At 52.1% G+C, this 20038-nt stretch overlaps 2 protein-coding genes across 5 annotated transcripts in view; one reads left to right on the top strand and one right to left on the bottom strand.

Annotated features, from left to right (window-relative positions):
* LOC140896496 (uncharacterized) overlaps nt 1-20038 on the top strand; it is a 191129-nt gene that overhangs the window by 65955 nt on the left and 105136 nt on the right. The window lies entirely within an intron of this gene.
* The window catches only part of GLG1 (golgi glycoprotein 1), a 177459-nt gene that overhangs the window by 65520 nt on the left and 91901 nt on the right, over nt 1-20038 (bottom strand). For all 4 annotated transcript variants that reach the window (XM_073307099.1, XM_073307098.1, XM_073307096.1 and 1 more), the window contains one exon: nt 11411-11626. In XM_073307099.1, coding sequence (XP_073163200.1) covers nt 11411-11626 — 216 coding nt within the window. The remainder of the gene's footprint in view (nt 1-11410; nt 11627-20038) is intronic.

Below are 20038 nucleotides of genomic sequence, written 5' to 3'. Positions count from 1 at the left end.
CTCTCCCACTACCCACAAATTGGGAAAAACAGACAGGTAATTCATTCCCGCATAGACAGATTTATAGTCCAATATCTTGAAATCCTGCCAAGTTAGAAATGGAAACTTTAGATCATCGAAAAAAGGGGGCTAACCATCTTCCCCAGGGGGAATAGAACATTTCAACCCAGGGAATGCATTGAGACATTTTAAAATATGGCATTTAAGGCATTTTTTAGAAATGTTTTGAAATGTATTACTTTAATTTTCCCCTCTTTTTAAGGCCATCTTGGTTGGACTTGATGCCTAAAACACCTTTTTTCCCCCCAGACAGACACAGGATAGTTTTAAAGCTCTAAAGCATTCCTAAAACAGATTTCTATAAAATGTGGCCTATGCAAAATTCAACCTATATGTTCAATTCCTGTTGGTGTTTACTTTTCCCTCTCATTTTCAAAAAACCCCAAAGGAGTGGGGGACATTGGGTGGTACTAAAGAATAAAATTTGACTTGTGCATAAAATTCCTGTTGCTCTAGTTCAAGGGTCAGCAAACTTTTTGGCCTGAGGGCCACATCAGGGTTCCGAAACTGTATGGAGGACTGGAAAGTGAAGATTGTGCCTCCGCAAACTGCCTGGCCCCCACCCCCATCCGCTCCCGCCCATTTCTTTCCCCCTTAGAATCCCCAACCCATCCAACCCGTCCTGCTCCTTGACCCCTGACTGCCGTCTATCCAACCTCCCCTGCTCCCTGTCCCTTGACTGCCCTGTCGCCTATCCACACCCCGGCCCCCTGACAGCCCCCCCCCAGGACTCCCATGCCTATTCAACCCCTCCTGTTCCCCATCCCCTGACTGCCCCCTCCCCAGAAACTCCACCCCATCCAACCACCTCTTGCTCCCTGTCCACTGACTGCCCCCTGGGACTCCCTGCCCCTTATCCAATCCCGCCGCCCTGCCCCCTTACCATGCAGCTCAGAGCACCAACAGTCGAGCTGCCCAGTCGGAGCCAGCCACGCTGCTGCGCTGCCCAGCAGGAGTTCATAGCCCTGCTGCGGCAGCATGGCGAGCTGAGGCTGCAGGGGATGAGGGGCTGGGGGCAAGCCTACCTGGCCGGGAGCTCAAGGGCCGGGCAGGACGGTCCCGCGGGCCAGATGTGGCCCGCGGGCTGTAGTTTGCCCACCTCTGCTCTAGTTGCAGAAGAACTAGGGTGAGCTAGGAACGAAGAGGAGACAAAAGGAAACCAAGGAGTGGGGGAAGCAGTGCAGATATTGGGAGAAAATACATAAAGTAAAGATGGGAAGCTGCACCAATGGGAAAGGGGCAGCAAATACTTGTTCTGAGATAACACAGGGACTAGGTCAGAGGTGGGCAAACTACGGCCCATGGGACCCTTAGAATTATAGAATATCAGGGTTGGAAGGGACCCCAGAAGGTCATCTAGTCCAACCCCCTGCTCAAAGCAGGACCAATTCCCAGTTAAATCATCCCAGCCAGGGCTTTGTCAAGCCTGACCTTAAAAACCTCTAAGGAAGGAGATTCTACCACCTCCCTAGGTAACGCATTCCAGTGTTGCACCACCCTCTTAGTGAAAAAGTTTTTCCTAATATCCAATCTAAACCTCCCCCACTGCAACTTGAGACCATTACTCCTCGTTCTGTCATCTGCTACCATTGAGAACAGTCTAGAGCCATCCTCTTTGGAACCCCCTTTCAGGTAGTTGAAAGCAGCTATCAAATCCCCCCTCATTCTTCTCTTCTGCAGGCTAAACAATCCCAGCTCCCTCAGCCTCTCCTCATAAGTCATGTGTTCCAGACCCCTAATCATTTTTGTTGCCCTTCCCTGGACTCTCTCCAATTTATCCACATCCTTCTTGTAGTGTGGGGCCCAAAACTGGACACAGTACCCCAGATGAGGCCTCACCAATGTCCAATAGAGGGGAACGATCACGTCCCTCGATCTGCTCGCTATGCCCCTACTTATACATCGCAAAATGCCATTGGCCTTCTTGGCAACAAGGGCACACTGCTGACTCATATCCAGCTTCTCGTCCACTGTCACCCCTAGATCCTTTTCCGCAGAACTGCTGCCGAGCCATTCGGCCCCTAGTCTGTAGCTGTGCATTGGGTTCTTCCGTCCTAAGTGCAGGACCCTGCACTTATCCTTATTGAACCTCATCAGATTTCTTTTGGCCCAATCCTCCAATTTGTCTAGGTCCTTCTGTATCCTATCCCTCCCCTCCAGCGTATCTACCACTCCTCCCAGTTTAGTATCATCCGCAAATTTGGTGAGAGTGCAATCCACACCATCCTCCAGATCATTTATGAAGATATTGAACAAAACCAGGACCGACCCTTGGGGCACTCCACTTGATACCGGCTGCCAACTAGACATGGAGCCATTGATCACTACCCGTTGAGCCCGACAATCTAGCCAGCTTTCTACTCACCTTATAGTGCATTCATCCAGCTCATACTTCCTTAACTTGCTGACAAAAATACTGTGGGAGACCGTGTCAAAAGCTTTGCTAAAGTCAAGAAACAATACATCCACTGCTTTCCCTTCATCCACAGAACCAGTAATCTCATCATAAAAGGCGATTAGATTAGTCAGGCATGACCTTCCCTTGGTGAATCCATGCTGGCTGTTCCTGATCACTTTCCTCTCATGCAAGTGCTTCAGGATTGATTCTTTGAGGACCTGCTCCATGATTTTTCCAGGGACTGAGGTGAGGCTGACTGGCCTGTAGTTCCCAGGATCCTCCTTTTTCCCTTTTTTAAAGATTGGCACTACATTAGCCTTTTTCCACTACATTAGCCTTCTGCCCGGCCCCATAGCTCCTGGCCCGGGAGGCTAGCCCCCAACTCCTCCCGGGGTCGGATAGGAGGCAGGGGCCGGGCCATGTCTGGCTGTTTGTGGGGAGACAGCCTCCCCTAACCAGCCCTCCATACAATTCTGGAAACCTGATGTGGCCCTCAGACCAAAATGTTTGCCTGCCCCTGGACTAGGTGCTTCCTATTGCTGTCCAGTAACCCCCTCTAGCTAGCTGGAGCAGAAACACCTGCATTGTGCTTGTATAGGAAAGCCAGAAAGTAAAACTGACTGGTATCTTTGTTGTTCAAGCCAAGTGCTGTGCAACTAGTCAATAGCTAGCACAAGAAGCCAGACAGATGACCCGACTGAACCAAAATAACTAACCTACAGAAATCCAATCTTCTCCCAGTGGTTCTACTGCAAGTCCCACTTTAGCAGCTTTAAGTAGCCTGTAGTGGAAACCAAAATTAAAAAGATGCTGTCTATTTGAAATCTAGCCAGTTTAAAAAAAGAGTTAAAAGTAGCGCTAGAAACTATGCAACCCTTCACTCATGTCTTTTTTTAAACTATCATATTTTTCTATTTAGCGTCATTTTTCTCTACTCTGCTGCTCTGTAAAGACCTACACAACAGTGACACTGACTAGGCCCAAAGCTCTTTGAAAAACAGAAAAATGAGGAAGATTACATTCCCCTAATCTCTCAAAGTAATCTTAAATGTTACCTGTAACCAAAGCAAGTAAACTACCCTGAGATAAGTGAGATTTTTTTTTTAAATGTCACTTTTAATACCCATGGGAAGAAAACCATGCCTAAACCAGCTCAGCTAGAGGCCTCGTCTAGGTACAGATTTGCACCAGTTTAAACTAAACCGGTTGAATCACACACATTTTGTTAAATTGGTGTACGTGTGTGTGTAGACAAAGGTCAGAGAAATGGCTGGTTTATGCTGACAGTTCTGAAGGAGAAAGGCCCAGCTGCCACCACAATTCTCAGTGAAAAGAGTATCACATTAAGCTTCTATTGTATAAAAGAAAGCAGGGATTAAACACCAGGGAACCAAACTCAGGACACAGCACAACATCCAGGTGAGAGGAAAGGAGACATAAGTATGCTCACTGTCAGCAGAAAGTGGACCAAGCATACAGCTGTAAGATACAATGGTACTTTTCTGCTTTCCATGTACACTCCTTTTTGATCATAGAATCATAGAATCATAGAATATCAGGGTTGGAAGGGACCCCAGAAGGTCATCTAGTCCAACCCCCTGCTCAAAGCAGGACCAATTCCCAGTTAAATCATCCCAGCCAGGGCTTTGTCAAGCCTGACCTTAAAAACCTCTAAGGAAGGAGATTCTACCACCTCCCTAGGTAACGCATTCCAGTATTTCACCACCCTCTTAGTGAAAAAGTTTTTCCTAATATCCAATCTAAACCTCCCCCACTGCAACTTGAGACCATTACTCCTCGTTCTGTCATCTGCTACCATTGAGAACAGTCTAGAGCCATCCTCTTTGGAACCCCCTTTCAGGTAGTTGAAAGCAGCTATCAAATCCCCCCTCATTCTTCTCTTCTGCAGGCTAAACAATCCCAGCTCCCTCAGCCTCTCCTCATAACTCATGTGTTCCAGTCCCCTAATCATTTTTGTTGCCCTTCGCTGGACTCTCTCCAATTTATCCACATCCTTCTTGAAGTGTGGGGCCCAAAACTGGACACAGTACTCCAGATGAGGCCTCACCAATGTCGAATAGAGGGGAACGATCACGTCCCTCGATCTGCTCGCTATGCCCCTACTTATACAAGATACATGAAGCAAAATGATACATGAAGCAAAATGAAGTCGGAAATCAGGAAACATGAACTGCACTCTGCTGATCACACAAGAAACAGAACAGCATGAGATACAACCCAGTAGATAGAGGACAAGGCAAGCAACAAGCCAGAAGAAATTATACGAGATGGAATAAAATGGACTAGAGAGAGTAGATAAAGGGACGGGAAAGAAAGCTACATAAACCAGAGGAGACAGTTTACAGAAAAGGAAAGTGAGATAACAAGGGCTGGAAAAGAGTCTTTGGCCTGGTCTACACTTAAAAATTTAGAGAAACCAGCTACATTGCTGTCATTGAATGACAAATTCTTAACTCTGAGAGCTGCAGTTAAGCCAACCTAACCCTCAGTATACATGCGGCTAGATCAGCAGAAGAATGTGCTGTTGACCTAATTCACCTCTCCGTGCAGGGTAGTTAACCAGAGACTGAAAAAACCCTTCCATCACGAAAGGAAGGGTCCATGCCAGCGTTTCTCAATTGCAGCTGGGGCCTTTTGTGGGGCTATGACAATTTCCTGAGAGGTAATGGGGGAGGAAGAGGGGAATTGGGTGCGGGACCATTGGCCCCACTCCCTCCCTCCCTGTTGCTCCTGCACACGCCACGCTCTGGACACAGGCAGGGCACAGCACTACAAGAGCTAGATGAGTTCTCGACCTACCTTGGTGTGGGGGAAGGGTTTTGGGCGGTGGGCTCCAGCGGCGGAACTTCGGAAGCCTGGCCATGCAGCCCAGGGGTCTGGCAGTGGGGTGACGGATGCTGACTCCCCGACTCTGGCCACATAGCCCTGGCCTCCAATCATGGAGCTTCAGCCTCTAGACCCTAGTTCCAACCATGTGGCACCAGGTGCTGGCCTCTGGCTCCGGTACCGGGCTCTGGCTGTGCAAGGGCGGGCACTGACCCCCCCAGTCTCGGCTGTATGGCTTTGGGTGCCAACTCCCAGCTCCGGCCGCGCTGCTCCGGTCCCTGGTGCCAAGACCCAAGCTGCACGGCAGCAAGCGCTGATCCCCAGCGCTTGTCCTGGGCTTCAGCTAAGCGGCAGCAGGGGCTGTCCCGGGGTGCTGACCCCTGGCCCTAGCAGCAAGCACTGCCTCCAGTTGCTGCACAGTGACAGTGCTGACCCTCGGCTATGGCCACGCTCCGGCTGTGTGGCAGCGGGCTCCAACCCCTGGCTCTTAGCATGCAGTTTCTGCCCAAAGTTCTGGCTGCGGGCACTGCTCCCCCGCCACAGCCACCAACCCCTGGTTCCGGCCATGCAGCAGCCGGGCTCACTACCCACTTCCATTGCCCCGGCCCCTGCTGCCTCCCCCAACCCCCTTTCCTCATTGCCCTTGGCCCCCACTGCCTCCCCATCTGGAGCTTAATGGGTCCTGGGGCTTGCTGAGAGAAGCGATATTAACAAACATGCAAGTATCACTTCTCACAGCAGACTTACTAGCTAGCTGTGAGGCTGTGAAAAGTGATACTTTTATGTTTGTTAATATCACTTATTTTCACAGCCTCCCAGGTAGCTCCTAAGTATGCTGTAAAAAGTGCTAACATACAAATATCACTTTTCACAGCATTATTTTTATTATTGAGTCTGCAAAAAACCTCTACATGAAGAGATTACACTGATTTGGACATGTATATGTGCATATTTATTTGTTTTTCCTAAAGTTAATTAAGTCTTTTAGGAAAAAGTGTCAGTGCAGCCACCGGGCAGAGTTGGTGGCCGCATTGAGACCACCAGAAAAGTTGTTGGAAGAAGCCCTGGTCTTCGCTCTGCGCCTACGGCACTGCTGCAGGGTCCGAGCGGCGCAGGGGTAGCACCCGCAGTGTAGATATGGCCTTAGCCCTAGAAGTTCTGCTCTAATGCAAATCAAGTGAAGAAAAGGGAAGCCAGTTTATCCCAATCACTTATAATAAAGTTATGAATGGGCAAATATTTTATTTGGCAGTAGCCTGACGTGAAGAGGCCTAGTGGTCCCATGGCGTTCATCTCCAGAAAAATAAGGGCTAGACAGCTGTTCAGTCTCACAGCTCGGGTGTACAGAGGCTGTGTATTAAACCATAGTCACATCAATTCACTGAGGCATGGTCAGATGAAGAGAGACAAGCGCTAGACTGCAGATATTAAACAGGCAACTCCTAGAATCCTGGGCATTATGCGGTAAAGTGTGAACAAGAATCTATGGAGGCACTAAAGGAGATTAGGTTTCCCCTAAACAGTGCCGGAAGAGGGAATACTCCTCATGTAGCCACTTAAAGCAACTTCCACAGTAGTAGAACAGCTGTCTGTCGCTGCAAGTGTCATGGCAGGTCAGCTGCTGACAACAGAAAAAAGTCATGTGACCCATCTTGTTATGAGCGCTCAGCACACTTCTGCATGTTGGGTCCCAATACATTTCAGGTTATGCACCCAAAAATGAGTGGCCACCTATGGAAAGTTTGGTTTAGTGACTTGCTTTGGCCAACATCACATAAGACCTCTAGTAGAGGCAAGGTTAAGCTATGCCTACTCTACCGCAGTAAGTCGACCCATGCTACGCAACCCTAGCTATGGGAACAACGTAGTTGGAGTTGACGTACATTAGGTCGAGTTACTCTGGGGTCTACACAGCCGGGGGCTGATGGGAGAAAATCTCCTGTCGACTTACTTACTCTTCTCGTTTGGGGAAGAGTACAGGGGTCGACTGGAGAGCGATCTGCAGTAGATTTGGCGGGTCTTTAGTAGACCCGCTAAATCGACCACCAGTGGATCTATCTCAGACCATCGACTCCCACGGTAGTGTAGACCTTCCCTTAGAATCCAGTTCTCCAAGGTGGCTTTTGACTGCTTTATGCACAAGCCCATCTTTTCTCTTCCTGCAACCCTGTCTCATTCATGGTACCTTTCATCTTCTGCAACAAACAAAGCAGAAATCCTACAGACTTAATCACTACACAACCCTGATTTGTTCCCAGAGCACTGTTTATCCGTGCACTGAATGAAAGCAGACGTCTTGGGGAAAAAAAATTGTATGTGATCATGTAACTAAAAGTTTATCATAATGCACATGCACAAGTGGGGCGAGTTATGATTGCAGAGGCAGCCTGAATTTTGGTGTTCCCTAAACTCTTGATTTTGTAATCAATGTTCTTTTCATGTATTTTTATATGAAATTTACTGTCTTACTGAAAAAAGGATATGTAAAAACAAATTCCACCATGTGGAATCAGACTGACCTCCACAAAGCTCCCAGACTGCTGTGCTGGGCATCACAACATGGGGAATAGATGGCCAGCCCTCTGTGGAGAAAGAGGTGGTTAGGGACTATTTAGAAAAGCTGGACGTGCACAAGTCCATGGGGCCGGATGAGTTGCATCCGAGAGTGCTAAAGGAACTGGCGGCTGTGATTGCAGAGCCATTGGCCATTATCTTTGAAAACTCGTGGTGAACGGGGGAAGTCCCGGATGACTGGAAAAAGGCTAATGTAGTGCCAATCTTTAAAAAAGGGAAGAAGGAGGATCCTGGGAACTACAGGCCAGTCAGCCTCACTTCAGTCCCCGGAAAAATCATGGAGCAGGTCCTCAAAGAATCAATCCTGAAGCACTTAGAGGAGAGGAAAGTGATCAGGAACAGTCAGCATGGATTCACCAAGGGAAGGTCATGCCTGACTAATCTAATCGCCTTTTATGAGGAGATTACTGGTTCTGTGGATGAAGGGAAAGCAGTGGATGTATTGTTTCTTGACTTTAGCAAAGCTTTTGACACGGTCTCCCACAGTATTCTTGTCAGCAAGTTAAAGAAGTATGGGCTGGATGAATGCACTATAAGGTGGGTAGAAAGTTGGCTAGATTGTCGGGCTCAACGGGTAGCGATGAATGGTTCCATGTCTAGTTGGCAGCCGGTGTCAAGTGGAGTGCCCCAGGGGTCGGTCCTGGGGCCGGTTTTGTTCAATATCTTCATAAATGATCTGGAGGATGGTGTGGATTGCACTCTCAGCAATTTGCGGATGATACTAAACTGGGAGGAGTGGTAGATACGTTGGAGGGCAGGGATAGGATACAGAGGGACCTAGACAAATTGGAGGATTGGGCCAAAAGAAATCTGATGGAGGTTCAATAAGGATAAGTGCAGGGTCCTGCACTTAGGACGGAAGAACCCAATGCACAGCTACAGACTTGGGACCGAATGGCTCGGCAGCAGTTCTGCGGAAAAGGACCTAGGGGTGACAGTGGACGAGAAGTTGGATATGAGTCAGCAGTGTGCCCTTGTTGCCAAGAAGGCCAATGGCATTTTGGGATGTATAAGTAGGGGCATAGCGAGCAGATCGAGGGACGTGATCATCCCCCTCTATTGGACATTGGTGAGGCCTCATCTGGAGTACTGTGTCCAGTTTTGGGCCCCACACTACAAGAAGGATGTGGATAAATTGGAGAGAGTCCAGCAAAGGGCAACAAAAATGATTAGGGGTCTGGAACACATGACTTATGAGGAGAGGCTGAGGGAACTGGGATTGTTTAGTCTGCGGAAGAGAAGAATGAGGGGGGATTTGATAGCTGCTTTCAACTACCTGAGAGGTAGTTCCAGAGAGGATGGTTCTAGACTATTCTCAGTGGTGGAAGAGGACAGGACAAGGAGTAATGGTCTCAAGTTGCAGTGGGGGAGGTTTAGGTTGGATATTAGGAAAAACTTTTTCACTAGGAGGGTGGTGAAACACTGGAATGCATTGCCTAGGGAGGTGGTGGAATCTCCTTCCTTAGAAGTTTTTAAGGTCAGGCTTGACAAAGCCCTGGCTGGGATGATTTAATTGGGGATGGGTCCTGCTTTTGAGCAGGGGGTTGGACTAGATGATCTCCTGAGGTCCCTTCCAACCCTGATATTCTATGATTCTATGAAAGTTTATCAGCAGGGTCAGGACTTTTATGTCCATAGCACACTTCTGCCACTTGAGTTACCAGATTACCTGGTAGCAAAGGCAATTTATGTTTACCAGCCACTAGAGCAGGCCTAGACATGGGTTTCACAGTTAGGTGTGAAATCAGAGGTGACTACCTCAAGCAAGAGATATGCCCTAGATATCAGTGATTTCAGCATACCTATTATTCTTCCTTTCAACTAGGTTCTTTCACTGGTTCTATAAATATTTTAATTTGGTCAAGCGACAGTTAAGCGCCCAACTCAGTATAGGGGACCAATACCATACTTGTGATTTAAGTCTCTGTCCCAAAGACCTTCCAGTTTAAAAGGACAAAGACACGTTTCATTTTACAGAGAAATCAAGGTTGCTGAAAAGTACTCAAAGACAATTACCAATTCAAAGCTCTAGGGGCCTGCCAGTTTCACTCATTTCCCCAGACTAGGAACAGCCACAGAACAAGCTGATCTAAGCAGTACATACTTGCACTTCCTGCTGTTCAGTTAGACAACCTTCCTATCCGCACTTGCATTGCAATTTTAGATGCTGCACAGTAAAGGATCTGCTAAGGCCAGTGAGGTCTCACTGGAGCAGCAAAGCACCACATCTGCATCTCCACCAAGAAATTGCTCTATTTTCTAGGACAGCACCTTTTCATTGTTCCAGGAGTGGTCGATTCAACCTCTAGCAATGTAATCCAAGTTAAGGACTTTGAATTTCAAAGCACTGTAGAAAGTTTAGTTAAGTTTAACTTTATCCCTTGTCATCAACTTACCCACAAAGTAAGAGTCCACTGATACATACAGTACCATAATGCTGATTACATAAGCGCCACTGAAATAGGAAAGGGGAAGTAGTACCTAGAAATCCTTCCTCCAGTATCCTACCACAAACTTCTCTGGCATCTTTAAATGGTTCATTAATGCACAATCAGAGCTGAAATGGATATAGCTTGTCTAAACTGGCTATTTCCCCACACTTCCAGTGAAACGTGATGCTGTGCAGTCAGACGGGTTGCTGCAAGAGCTGGAAGATGTGATCAGGACTGAACAACCAATCAGGAACAAACATTAAAACACTCAAACTGATATGCGCAGCTCTTTTATCATAACAGAATGAAGGAGGCATTAACAGGGGCAGCACAGTCCATTTTAACAGCCCTGAAATTAACCAATGGAGGATGAAAGCACAAGTGGATTTCTTAATTCATAAAAACAGTACACTGCTAGTGAACAACATCACTTAACAAATACACCAGAGGTTCCAAAGAACCTTTCTACCAAACGTTCTTTCTTCTTGCAGCAAATGGCATGTTGCAAAAAAACACTAACGAAGGCCCATGAAGACATCTGCACAGCAAGATCTGAGTTCTGCTTTGTCTTGTATCAAATTTACACTCCCTGAGAAAGGAGGGATAGGTTGGGCAGGCCACAAGAGCAGCCTCCCCTATACTAAAGGCTTTCCCAGGTCAGATTTGACAATATGCATCAAGGCACAGAGAAATTTGTCTAGAGACAGGTCTAGTTAATCGTGACTAAGATTCACCATATAAAGCAAAAGTCACATAAGTGTGATCCACGACATAAATTTGTTTACTATTTTAAATTGTGTTGGGGGTCTGGTGGGAGTGGAGACAAATCAATCACATCTGATTTGGGAGCAAGTACAACAGGATTTTTCCTAGTATGTCAGTAAAGAACTTCAAGCACTAACAATAATCGAGACAACTTGTTAAAAAGGTAATCACTGCAAGCATGGACACATCACCTTTTTTGATACCTTGTGTCTCTTTTGCTGGTTTTCAGTCATTGTAATTAAGTCTGGTGTACATACAAGTCCCACAATAGCATCCAATTTCCCTGAGTGTCATCTTTATAAACCCACTTCCCATCCACCTGTCCTGTGGATACCTTTTCTCCAGGTCGAATGCTGCCACATTTGAGGGCGTTAATATCGTTCTTGCAATCATCCATGAAGCCACAGATCAGACGGTAATCACTGAAGATGATGGCTGTCATTTTGGTGATATACTGGTGACACTGGTATTCAGTGATGTTACCTCTATGGTCCACCAAACAGGACACCAAGTAGCCTTTCCCAGATAACTCATCTGCACATTCTTTAATCTGTTCAGAGAAAGAGTTGTGTTCAATTATTTAGTAGGAGCAGCTACTAAAGGTAGACATTTTTAGATCAGCAGGTGCACATACGCTGTGATGCAAGTTATGTCTACACAGCAGTTTGGGCCAAGCAGTAGTGAGACTCCCAACCCAAGGCAATAGACTAGGCTAGTGGGGCTCATGCTAGCACTAAATAACTGTGTATACAGCATTTTGAAGCTATGGCTCAGGCTGAAACTCATGCTCTGAACACTAGTGTGGAAGGTGAGCTTCAGAGCCCAAACCACAAATTCAGAATGCTGTCTATACAGCTATACTTAGAGCACTAGCCCGAATCTGTTGACCTGGGCTGGCAGGCTCACTCCCACTCCAAAATGCTGTGTAGATATACCTAGAGAGTTTTAAAAGAGCCAGCCAAACAGCTCTGGACTGCTAATTTGATTTTCAGTAGGCCCTGGAGCACTAGTTAAGTTCCAGAGAACTGCAAGAAAGCTAATCTTGTGCCAATAAGAAGAAAGGGTAAACAGGACAACTTGAGTAACTATAGGCCAGTCAACCGTAGATCATTCCTAGGCAACATAAACAAAGAGCTGATATGGAACTCAATTAATCAAGAATTAAAGAAGAGTAATATAATAAATGCTAAGTAACATAGGTTTATGTAAGGTAGACCATGTCAAACAACAATATCTTTCTGATAAGTATACAAGTTTGGCTGACTAAGGTAACAGTGTCAATGTAATTTACTTAGGGTTTCTGTACAGCATTTGACTTGATACTGCGCAACATTTTTTTAAGAAACAAAATCAACATAACACATTACATAAATTAAAACCTGACTGAAGTCTCAAAATGCAATTGTATGTGGGAATCAAGAGGGTACTGTGACAGGGTCAGGCCAGACGGCTACAGGAGAGTGACAGAAGGCAGATATGTTAGCCCCAGGTTAAGTAGGTCCCTTTTCTCTGGGTAAGGTAACAGGGAAGGTTTTTTTTTTTTTTTTTTTTTTGAAACAGAAAGAAAGTTTATTGGTAACGCTTACAGAATTACCAAAGGAAACAAAACAACTATGCAACAAAACAACGCAATCAGAAGGTATAACACAGCAGCTTTCAGGAGGGAGAAGTGTTCAGGCTAGCCTGGGCCCAGAGCGGGGGGGCTTCCTCGACACTCGTGGTCTTCCACCCCCTCGAGTTACCCAGTGCCGCGCCCAGTGTCACCGATCCTCCCCCTCCTGAGAGTGCCCGGTAAGATGGGCACGGCTGCGGGGTGGGCAGTTTAGGGAGGGGGGGGTAGACACCCATGTATTATAGGACCCCTCCTAGATGACAGGAATGATGGTATCCACAGCGGCAACGGCTGGGGCTGGCGTCTCTCGCTCTTCCCCTCAATCAAAGGGTCAGACGGAGGGAACCGGACGGGGTCACCGAGCAGAGAACCCCAGACAGCACCCACCGCTCCTCGAAGGCTTCAACGGAGTCGGTGGACGCCGCCCAGAGGAACTCCGCTCGGATACGTGAGTGTACTGAGGATCGAAAAACGGCCCCACAATCGCAGGACGCTTCATGGGCCAACCTCCTCTCTCTGGTTTTATAAATGGCTGTTTTAGCCAAAGCTAGGAGGAGGTTGACCAGAAGATCCCGCGACTTTGTGGGGCCACGAATGGGAAGTGTGTAGATAAAAAGGTGGGGGGAAAAATGAAGCCAGAAGCGTAATAAAATATTTGTGAGGAGCCGGAAAAGGGGCTGCAATCTGGCACACTCTAAATACACGTGCGCCAGGGTTTCCCTCACATTACAAAAAGGACAAGTGTCCGGAATGGGGGTAAACCGTGTCAAAAACACGCCCGTGCTCACAGCTCCGTGAAGGAGCCGCCAACTGATGTCCCCGACGGGCCTTGGGACCAGGGTGGAATACAGGCTGGCCCACCGAGGTTGCTCACCCTCCAAAGGTGGCAGGAGATCCCGCCACTTTGTATCGGGGCGGGACACCAGGGTGTGGGCGTGAAGGGTGTGAAGCGTAAGTGTATATAAGTATTTCCGTAAAGCAATTTGAAAGCTAACCGGCTGCAGTTCGTGCAGCCGGCTTGCAGTGAAAGGGTGAGGGGTGTGTTGGGATCTACGGGGTGGGGGCCCGATGGAAAGGTCCGGCGGGCCTGGGGTAAGGGATGGGCGGGGTGCGCCCTCGCACAAGGCTTGGCTAACATAAGCCCGAGCAGCGGGGGTCAAGGCGGCCTTCACCTCCTGAAGTACGCGCCGGGGGGTACGAAGACTGGAGAGCCCCATGCGCCGAGCGAGCATCAGGGGATCCAGCCAGTCTCTCCGGTCGTAGTCCAGGAGGTCTCCGACCCTCGTGACTTCTGCCAGGACCAACCTCTGGCGCACCGAGCGGGACTCCGCCACCTGCACACGGAGCTGGGGGTTGTGTAGCAGGGGCTCCGTGAGGAGATCTGCCCCCACGGTGGCCGCCACGGACCTGGTTGTTAGAAACAATTTCCAGGTCCGGAGGAGGTCCTGGTAGAAGACCGGCAGCCCGGAGAGGTCTCGCGGAAAACCCCTCGGAGAAAGATAAAAGAGCTGCCGGTCATATCGAAACCCTTGGAAACGGCGCAGGAAGGCGTGCGCCAATATGCTCCACGCCGAACTACTTGCATTATAAAAGAGCCTCTGCAGGGCCTGGAGGCGGAAGACGCGGACCTGAGTGTACAGACACTTCAGGCCCTGCCCTCCTTCCTTCAGGGGTAGATGAAGAACTCCAACAGGGGCCCAGTGCATTCCTGACCAGAAGAACTCTAGAATCAATCTCCGGAGATGGGTCAGGAAACCCGGGGCCGGGGCCAGGGTGTTGAGCCGGTACCAGAGCGTGGACAGGACTAGTTGGTTAAGCACCAGTGCTCTCCCTCGGAGGGAGAGACATCGGAGAAGCCTCGTCCATCTCCGGATCCGCTCTATCACCCCGCCCTCTAAATTTTGCCAGTTCTCCGGCGGGGAAGGATGCGTGGCGGAAAGGTAAACGCCGAGATAGAGCAGTGGACCCGCACTCCACCGGATGGTCTGAAGTGCGGGTGGGAGGGAGCTCACCTGCCGCCAGTCCCCCACCGCCAAGCCAGAGCTCTTGACCCAGTTGACTCGGGTGGAGGAGGCTGCCGAATAGATGGCTTGGCATACCTCCACTCGCGCCAAGTCGCCCGGGTCCTGGACCACGAGGAGTACGTCATCGGCGTACGCCGACAGGACCAGCCGCAGCTCCGGCTCCCGCAGCACCAACCCTGTCATCCTCCTGCGGAGGAGACAGAGGAAAGGCTCGATCGCCAGAGCATACAACTGGCCCGAGAGGGGGCACCCTTGCCGCACTCCTCGCCCGAAGCTGACCGGTTCAGTCAGGGTCCAGTTGAGCCTAACCAAACACTCCGCGGAGGCATACAGCACCCGGAGAAAACTCTCAAACTGAGGTCCAAATCCAAACACCTGCAGAGTGCTCAGGAGGTACCCATGGTCTACTCTATCGAACGCCTTCTCCTGATCAAGAGACAGGAGGGCGAACGATAGACCATCTCTCCGCCCGAGTTCCAAAAGGTCTCGGACGAGAAAGAGGTTGTCGAAAATGCTGCGACCCGGGACAGTATAGGTCTGGTCTGGGTGGACCACGTCCGCCATCACGGACCCTAGCCGCAGCGAGATTGCTTTCGCTACGATTTTGTAATCCGTGCTAAGGAGTGAGACGGGACGCCAATTTCGTAGATCGCGGAGGTCCCCCTTCTTCGGCAGCAAAGCGAGCACCGCTCGCCTGCATGACAGAGGGAGGACCCCGCTCTGCAAGGACTCAGCCCAGACGGTAACTAGGTCTGGGCCGAGAATGTCCCAGAACGCGCGGTAAAACTCCACGGTCAGCCCATCCATGCCCGGAGATTTATTGGTGGGCATGCGACGGAGGGCTTCCGAGAACTCGGCCAGGGTGAGAGGCAGCTCTAGTCGGTCTCGGTCGCCCACACTGACCGTGGGGAGTTCCTCCCAGAGCACCTCGCAAGCGTCAGGATCGGTCGGGTCCGGGGAGAAAAGGCTTGTGTAGAAGTCACGGGCCCTCCCACACATCTCCTCCGGACCCGTGAGGGGGGTGCCGTCTTCCGCAAGAAGGCAGGTGACGTGTTTCTTGGCCCCCCTCGTTTTCTCCAGGGCATAGAAGAAGCGGGAGCCGCGGTCCATCTCCCGAAGTAGGCGGATGCGGGATCGAACGAAGGCGCCTCGGGCCCGGTGGTCCTCAAGGGCCCGGAGCTCCTCCCGCTTCTCCCGGCACGCTCCGCAGAGGGACGGGTCCTCGGGATCGGCGGCCAGGCGCCTCTCCATCTCTAAGACCTCCCGTTCCAGCTGCTCTATCGCCGCATTTCGCCGTCGGCTGGTGCCCCGAGTGTAGTCACGGCAGAAGAGCTTGGCGCGCACCTTCCCGAGATCCCACCATCGCCGCACCGAGGGAAAGGCACGCCACTGCTCTCGCCAGGCCAACCAAAACTCCCGGAAGGACATCACAAAGCTCTCATCCTCCAACAGGCTGTTATTAAAGTGCCAATAGGCCGGCCCCGGTCTCTCTGCACGGAGGGAAACCGTTACAGCGACTAAATGATGATCGGAGAATGGGGCCGGCCGAATGGCGGAGGAGTGGGCCTGTGAAAGATGGAAACGGGATAAGTAAATACGGTCCAACCGAGAGTGGTGTGACCGATGGGCCTCCACCCGGACAAAGGTGAACATGGAGGTGTCATCTGGGTGATGGTCGCGCCAGACGTCCACTAGGGAGTGATGGTCGACTATCCCTTGGAGAATATTCGGGGCGGCCGGACTCGGTTCGGCCCCTGAGCGGTCCCGTTCCTCGAGGGTGGTGTTAAAGTCCCCTCCCAGGACCAGGCACTCATGCGAATCCAGGGTGCCGAGAAAGTCGGACACCTGCTGATAAAATTGTGGCCGCCTGGAGCTCATTTGCGGGGCATAGATGTTAACAAGATTAACCACGAGCCCCTCCATACGGACTCGAAGGTGCAGCACGTGGCCCGGCACGGCCTCATTGACCCCTAGCACCTCAGGCCATAGGTTGGGGCAGAATAGGGTTGCCACTCCAGCCTGCCAGGTCGCAAAGTGGCTAAAGTATACCCCGTCTCCCCACTCCAGCCGCCACCTGTCCTCGGCGGCCGGGTCTGTATGGGTCTCCTGCAGGAAAACTACAGAGTACCTCCCCTCCCGAAGGTAAGAGAGCACCTGGGACCTGCGGAGAGCCATCCTACAGCCCCTGGTATTCAGGGTCGCAATAATAAGAGGCGTCATACGGAGGGCTGGGGGGGTGGTGGTCTCGTACTGGCGGGGGAGTTCAGGGCCCCCGGCGGATTGCACAGCAACCCATGACCCATCCCGTGGGTGAGTAGATCGCTTCGGAAGCTGCGGGCTCGCTTGTAGGCCGCAGCACCGCGCTTTCCTTGCCCCCTGCCCTCCTTTATAAGGGCCTTTGTGGCCTGGAGGAGTTGATCAAAGTCCCCCCATAGCCGAAGAGCCAGCTGTGCCCTATCGCGGGCGCCACGGGAGTGCTCTAGGAACTTCCGTAGCGCATGCCGCAGCTCATGGGGGAGTGGGGTTACAATTCCCGAGGTATTCCCTGATGGGCCTCTTAATACAGCCTCGTGGTCCGCTAAGGCAGGTAGACAGGGTGCGGACCACCGACGGGGCGTCTGACAGGCTGGGGTTATTAAATTCATTTCACGCCTTGGGGTGGAGGGGGATGGCAGGGGAAAAATTGCCACTCCTAACGGGTCGCGACTAGAAAGTGCAAAGACTGCTCCCTGGGGGGAGTCTGCAAAAGGCGGAAAGGAAATAACTCCAGGGGCGGCATTAACATTGCAGGAGGAGGGACCTTGGGCAGGGGCAGGGGTGGGGGCAGGGGCAGGGGTAAGGCTCTGGGGTGCAGGAGGCGAGCAACTAAAGGAAAGTGCCTCCTGAGCAAAGTCAAGGGTTAAGGGGGAGGGCTCCCAATAATGCTAGGTGCTGGCTCCATGGTGGTTTTAGCGGTCACGGCATCAGGTGGTGGACCGCCTTCTGCAGGGTGCTCACCCGGGAAGGCAAAAAGGGGGAGGGAGCATGGGGAAAGGGAGGCTGGGGTAAGGCTGCCCAGCTCGAGGCCAGCCGGCAGCAAATCATCCCCTCCCTGGGTGACCGGGGTCAAATCTAGGGCCTCAATCTCCGCGTACACGGAGGAGAGGCCAACTCCTGCCACCCCGGGGGCCTCTCCTCTAGGGCCAGCCTCAACGGCCGCCTCGGGGTCCGCGGGGGGTTCGGGTAGCGTCCAGGCAGAAGGGGTGTCCTCAGGAGTCTCGGAGGGGAGGGTTTCCCGTGGAGGGGGAATTCTGCCCTCCAATGCCAGTCTGTCTTCCCCTCCCGACACCGGCGGATGGATCTCGCTCGCGGCCGTGGCGGGAGGCTCGATAGCAGTGCCTCCTTTCCTGGTCTTCCGGGGGGCTTCCGCGTCGGGTGGATGCAGCGGAGCTCGAGCCTTCCGCTTGCCTCGCTTCCCCTGGACTAGGGTCCAGCCCTCCATAGCATCATCTGGGGGTTGGTTAGCAGGGGTCGTGTCGGGGGGCGGAGGCAATGGTTTAGGGGTTTGGGGAGGTAGCGGTAGGGCAACATGAGGGGCGGGGGCTTCTCCTTGGGGAGGGCCCTCTCTTATACCCGATAATATCCTTGCCACACCCTCCTCCATGGGCTCTATTGGGGTGGTACTAGCAAGGGTGGAAACCCCTTGCTCGCCTGGGCATTGTAGGGAAGGTATCTCTTGGGCCCGGACGGGAGCAGCGATGGGTCGAGTAGGAGGAGGGTTGGTTTCAGGTACTGGGCAGCCAGGGGCGTCGGCAGCGACGGGGCCGATGTCCTGCCGGGTCTCGGGGGTTTCGGGTGCCCCTCCCCCCCGAGCCAAAGGGCAGTCTCTGCGGACGTGCCCCGCTGAGCGGCAGAGGTAGCACCGGGCCTCTCCGGTAGAATAAAAGACCTGATAGCGGGCTCCCTCGTAGGGGACTAGAAAGGACCCCTCAAGCGCCTCTCCGTCACGCGCCCCTGCCGGTGGTAGAAGCTGCACTTGCCGGCGGAACGAAAAAATGTGACGGAGGGTGGGGTCCTTGCAGCCCAACGGGAGAGGGCTGATGACAGAAACAAGTTTCCCCAGGGTGGAAAGAGCGGGTAACAGGGCAGCATTGGGTAAGAAGGGAGGAACGGAGGTAAGGACGAGGCGAACGCCCAGGTCTTCCAACGGTTCTAGGGGGACAAACACCCCCCCTACCGTCAGGCCCCTCTCCACCGTCTCCTGGGCGGCATCCTCCGAGGCTAAGAAGAAAACGACCTTCCCATACATCTTGGAGGCCGCCACAATAGCCGTGGGTCCTACCACCTTCGCCAACGCCTGCACGTATGTCTCCACGTGGGGCGAGGCGGGCACCAGGAGGCAACGGACGCCGTGCTTCCTGGTCAAGGCGGGGAAAGGGCCTCGGCCGCTGGTGATGGTGGCGGAGGCGGGGGGGGCGAGATGACGAAGCGGCAGGCAGGGGGGAGCACGCTGCCGCCCGGGCATACGTCCTGGGGGCCGGGGGAGGGACAATCGCAGAGCTGGTGGAGGGAAATGCTGGGAGGGACGCCACGGTTGATGACGAGGCCGCAGTGGTGGGGGCAGCCCCTGCCATGGAGGGCTCGGTGGTTTTAGCGGGGCCCTTTCCCTTCCACCCGCCCTGGCCCTTCTGGCGAACCGGGGGGGGTTTCCTAGAATCTGGGGGGGGGGGGGTGGGTGCAGCAGCAGCAGCAATCACCCTGGTGCCTCCTGCTACTGGTGCCCCAGCAGGGGGGGTGGCAAGTACCTTAACAATAGTAGTAGGGGAGGGACCCTGGGGGGTGGGCTGGGGTGGTGGTGGGGAAGGGACAACTAATTTTATTGAAGCAGTCTCGCCCCTCTCGTTCCCCGCCATTGTGAGCAGGGAGAGACAGGGAGACACCGGAAGGAGGAGGGGGGAGGGGAGAAGGCAGAATAGCCCCTCCTTCCGCTAGCTGCGGACGGGAAGGGAAAAAATGCCGAGGGAGGGGGGCTGGGAGGAGGGGGGGGGGAACAAAATCGGGGTCCAGTAAAAGGGGCAAGTTGTGGGATAAGCAATCCGGGGGGGGGGGGGGGTGCAGACCCACACACGTTTGTCCAAAGAGTCTCGGTTGGTCGGTTGTTAGGTCCGGTCCGGAAGGCAAAGTTCAAAGCAAACAGCTGGATCCGAAGGGAGATGGCAGATTGCCAGCAAGGACAGACTGCGGGGGGGCCGTGACAGTTGTAATAACGATGGGGGGGTAGGGGCACCGATGGATCGGGGGTGGGGGTCTCCACGCCACACCCCCTGTGCCGCCACAAACGCAAGTA

This window comes from Lepidochelys kempii, chromosome 12 (genome assembly GCF_965140265.1).
Source record: "Lepidochelys kempii isolate rLepKem1 chromosome 12, rLepKem1.hap2, whole genome shotgun sequence".
Taxonomy (NCBI): Eukaryota; Metazoa; Chordata; order Testudines; family Cheloniidae; genus Lepidochelys; species Lepidochelys kempii.
Note: the sequence above shows the minus strand (reverse complement) of the source record. Positions and strands in the feature narration are given on the sequence as shown.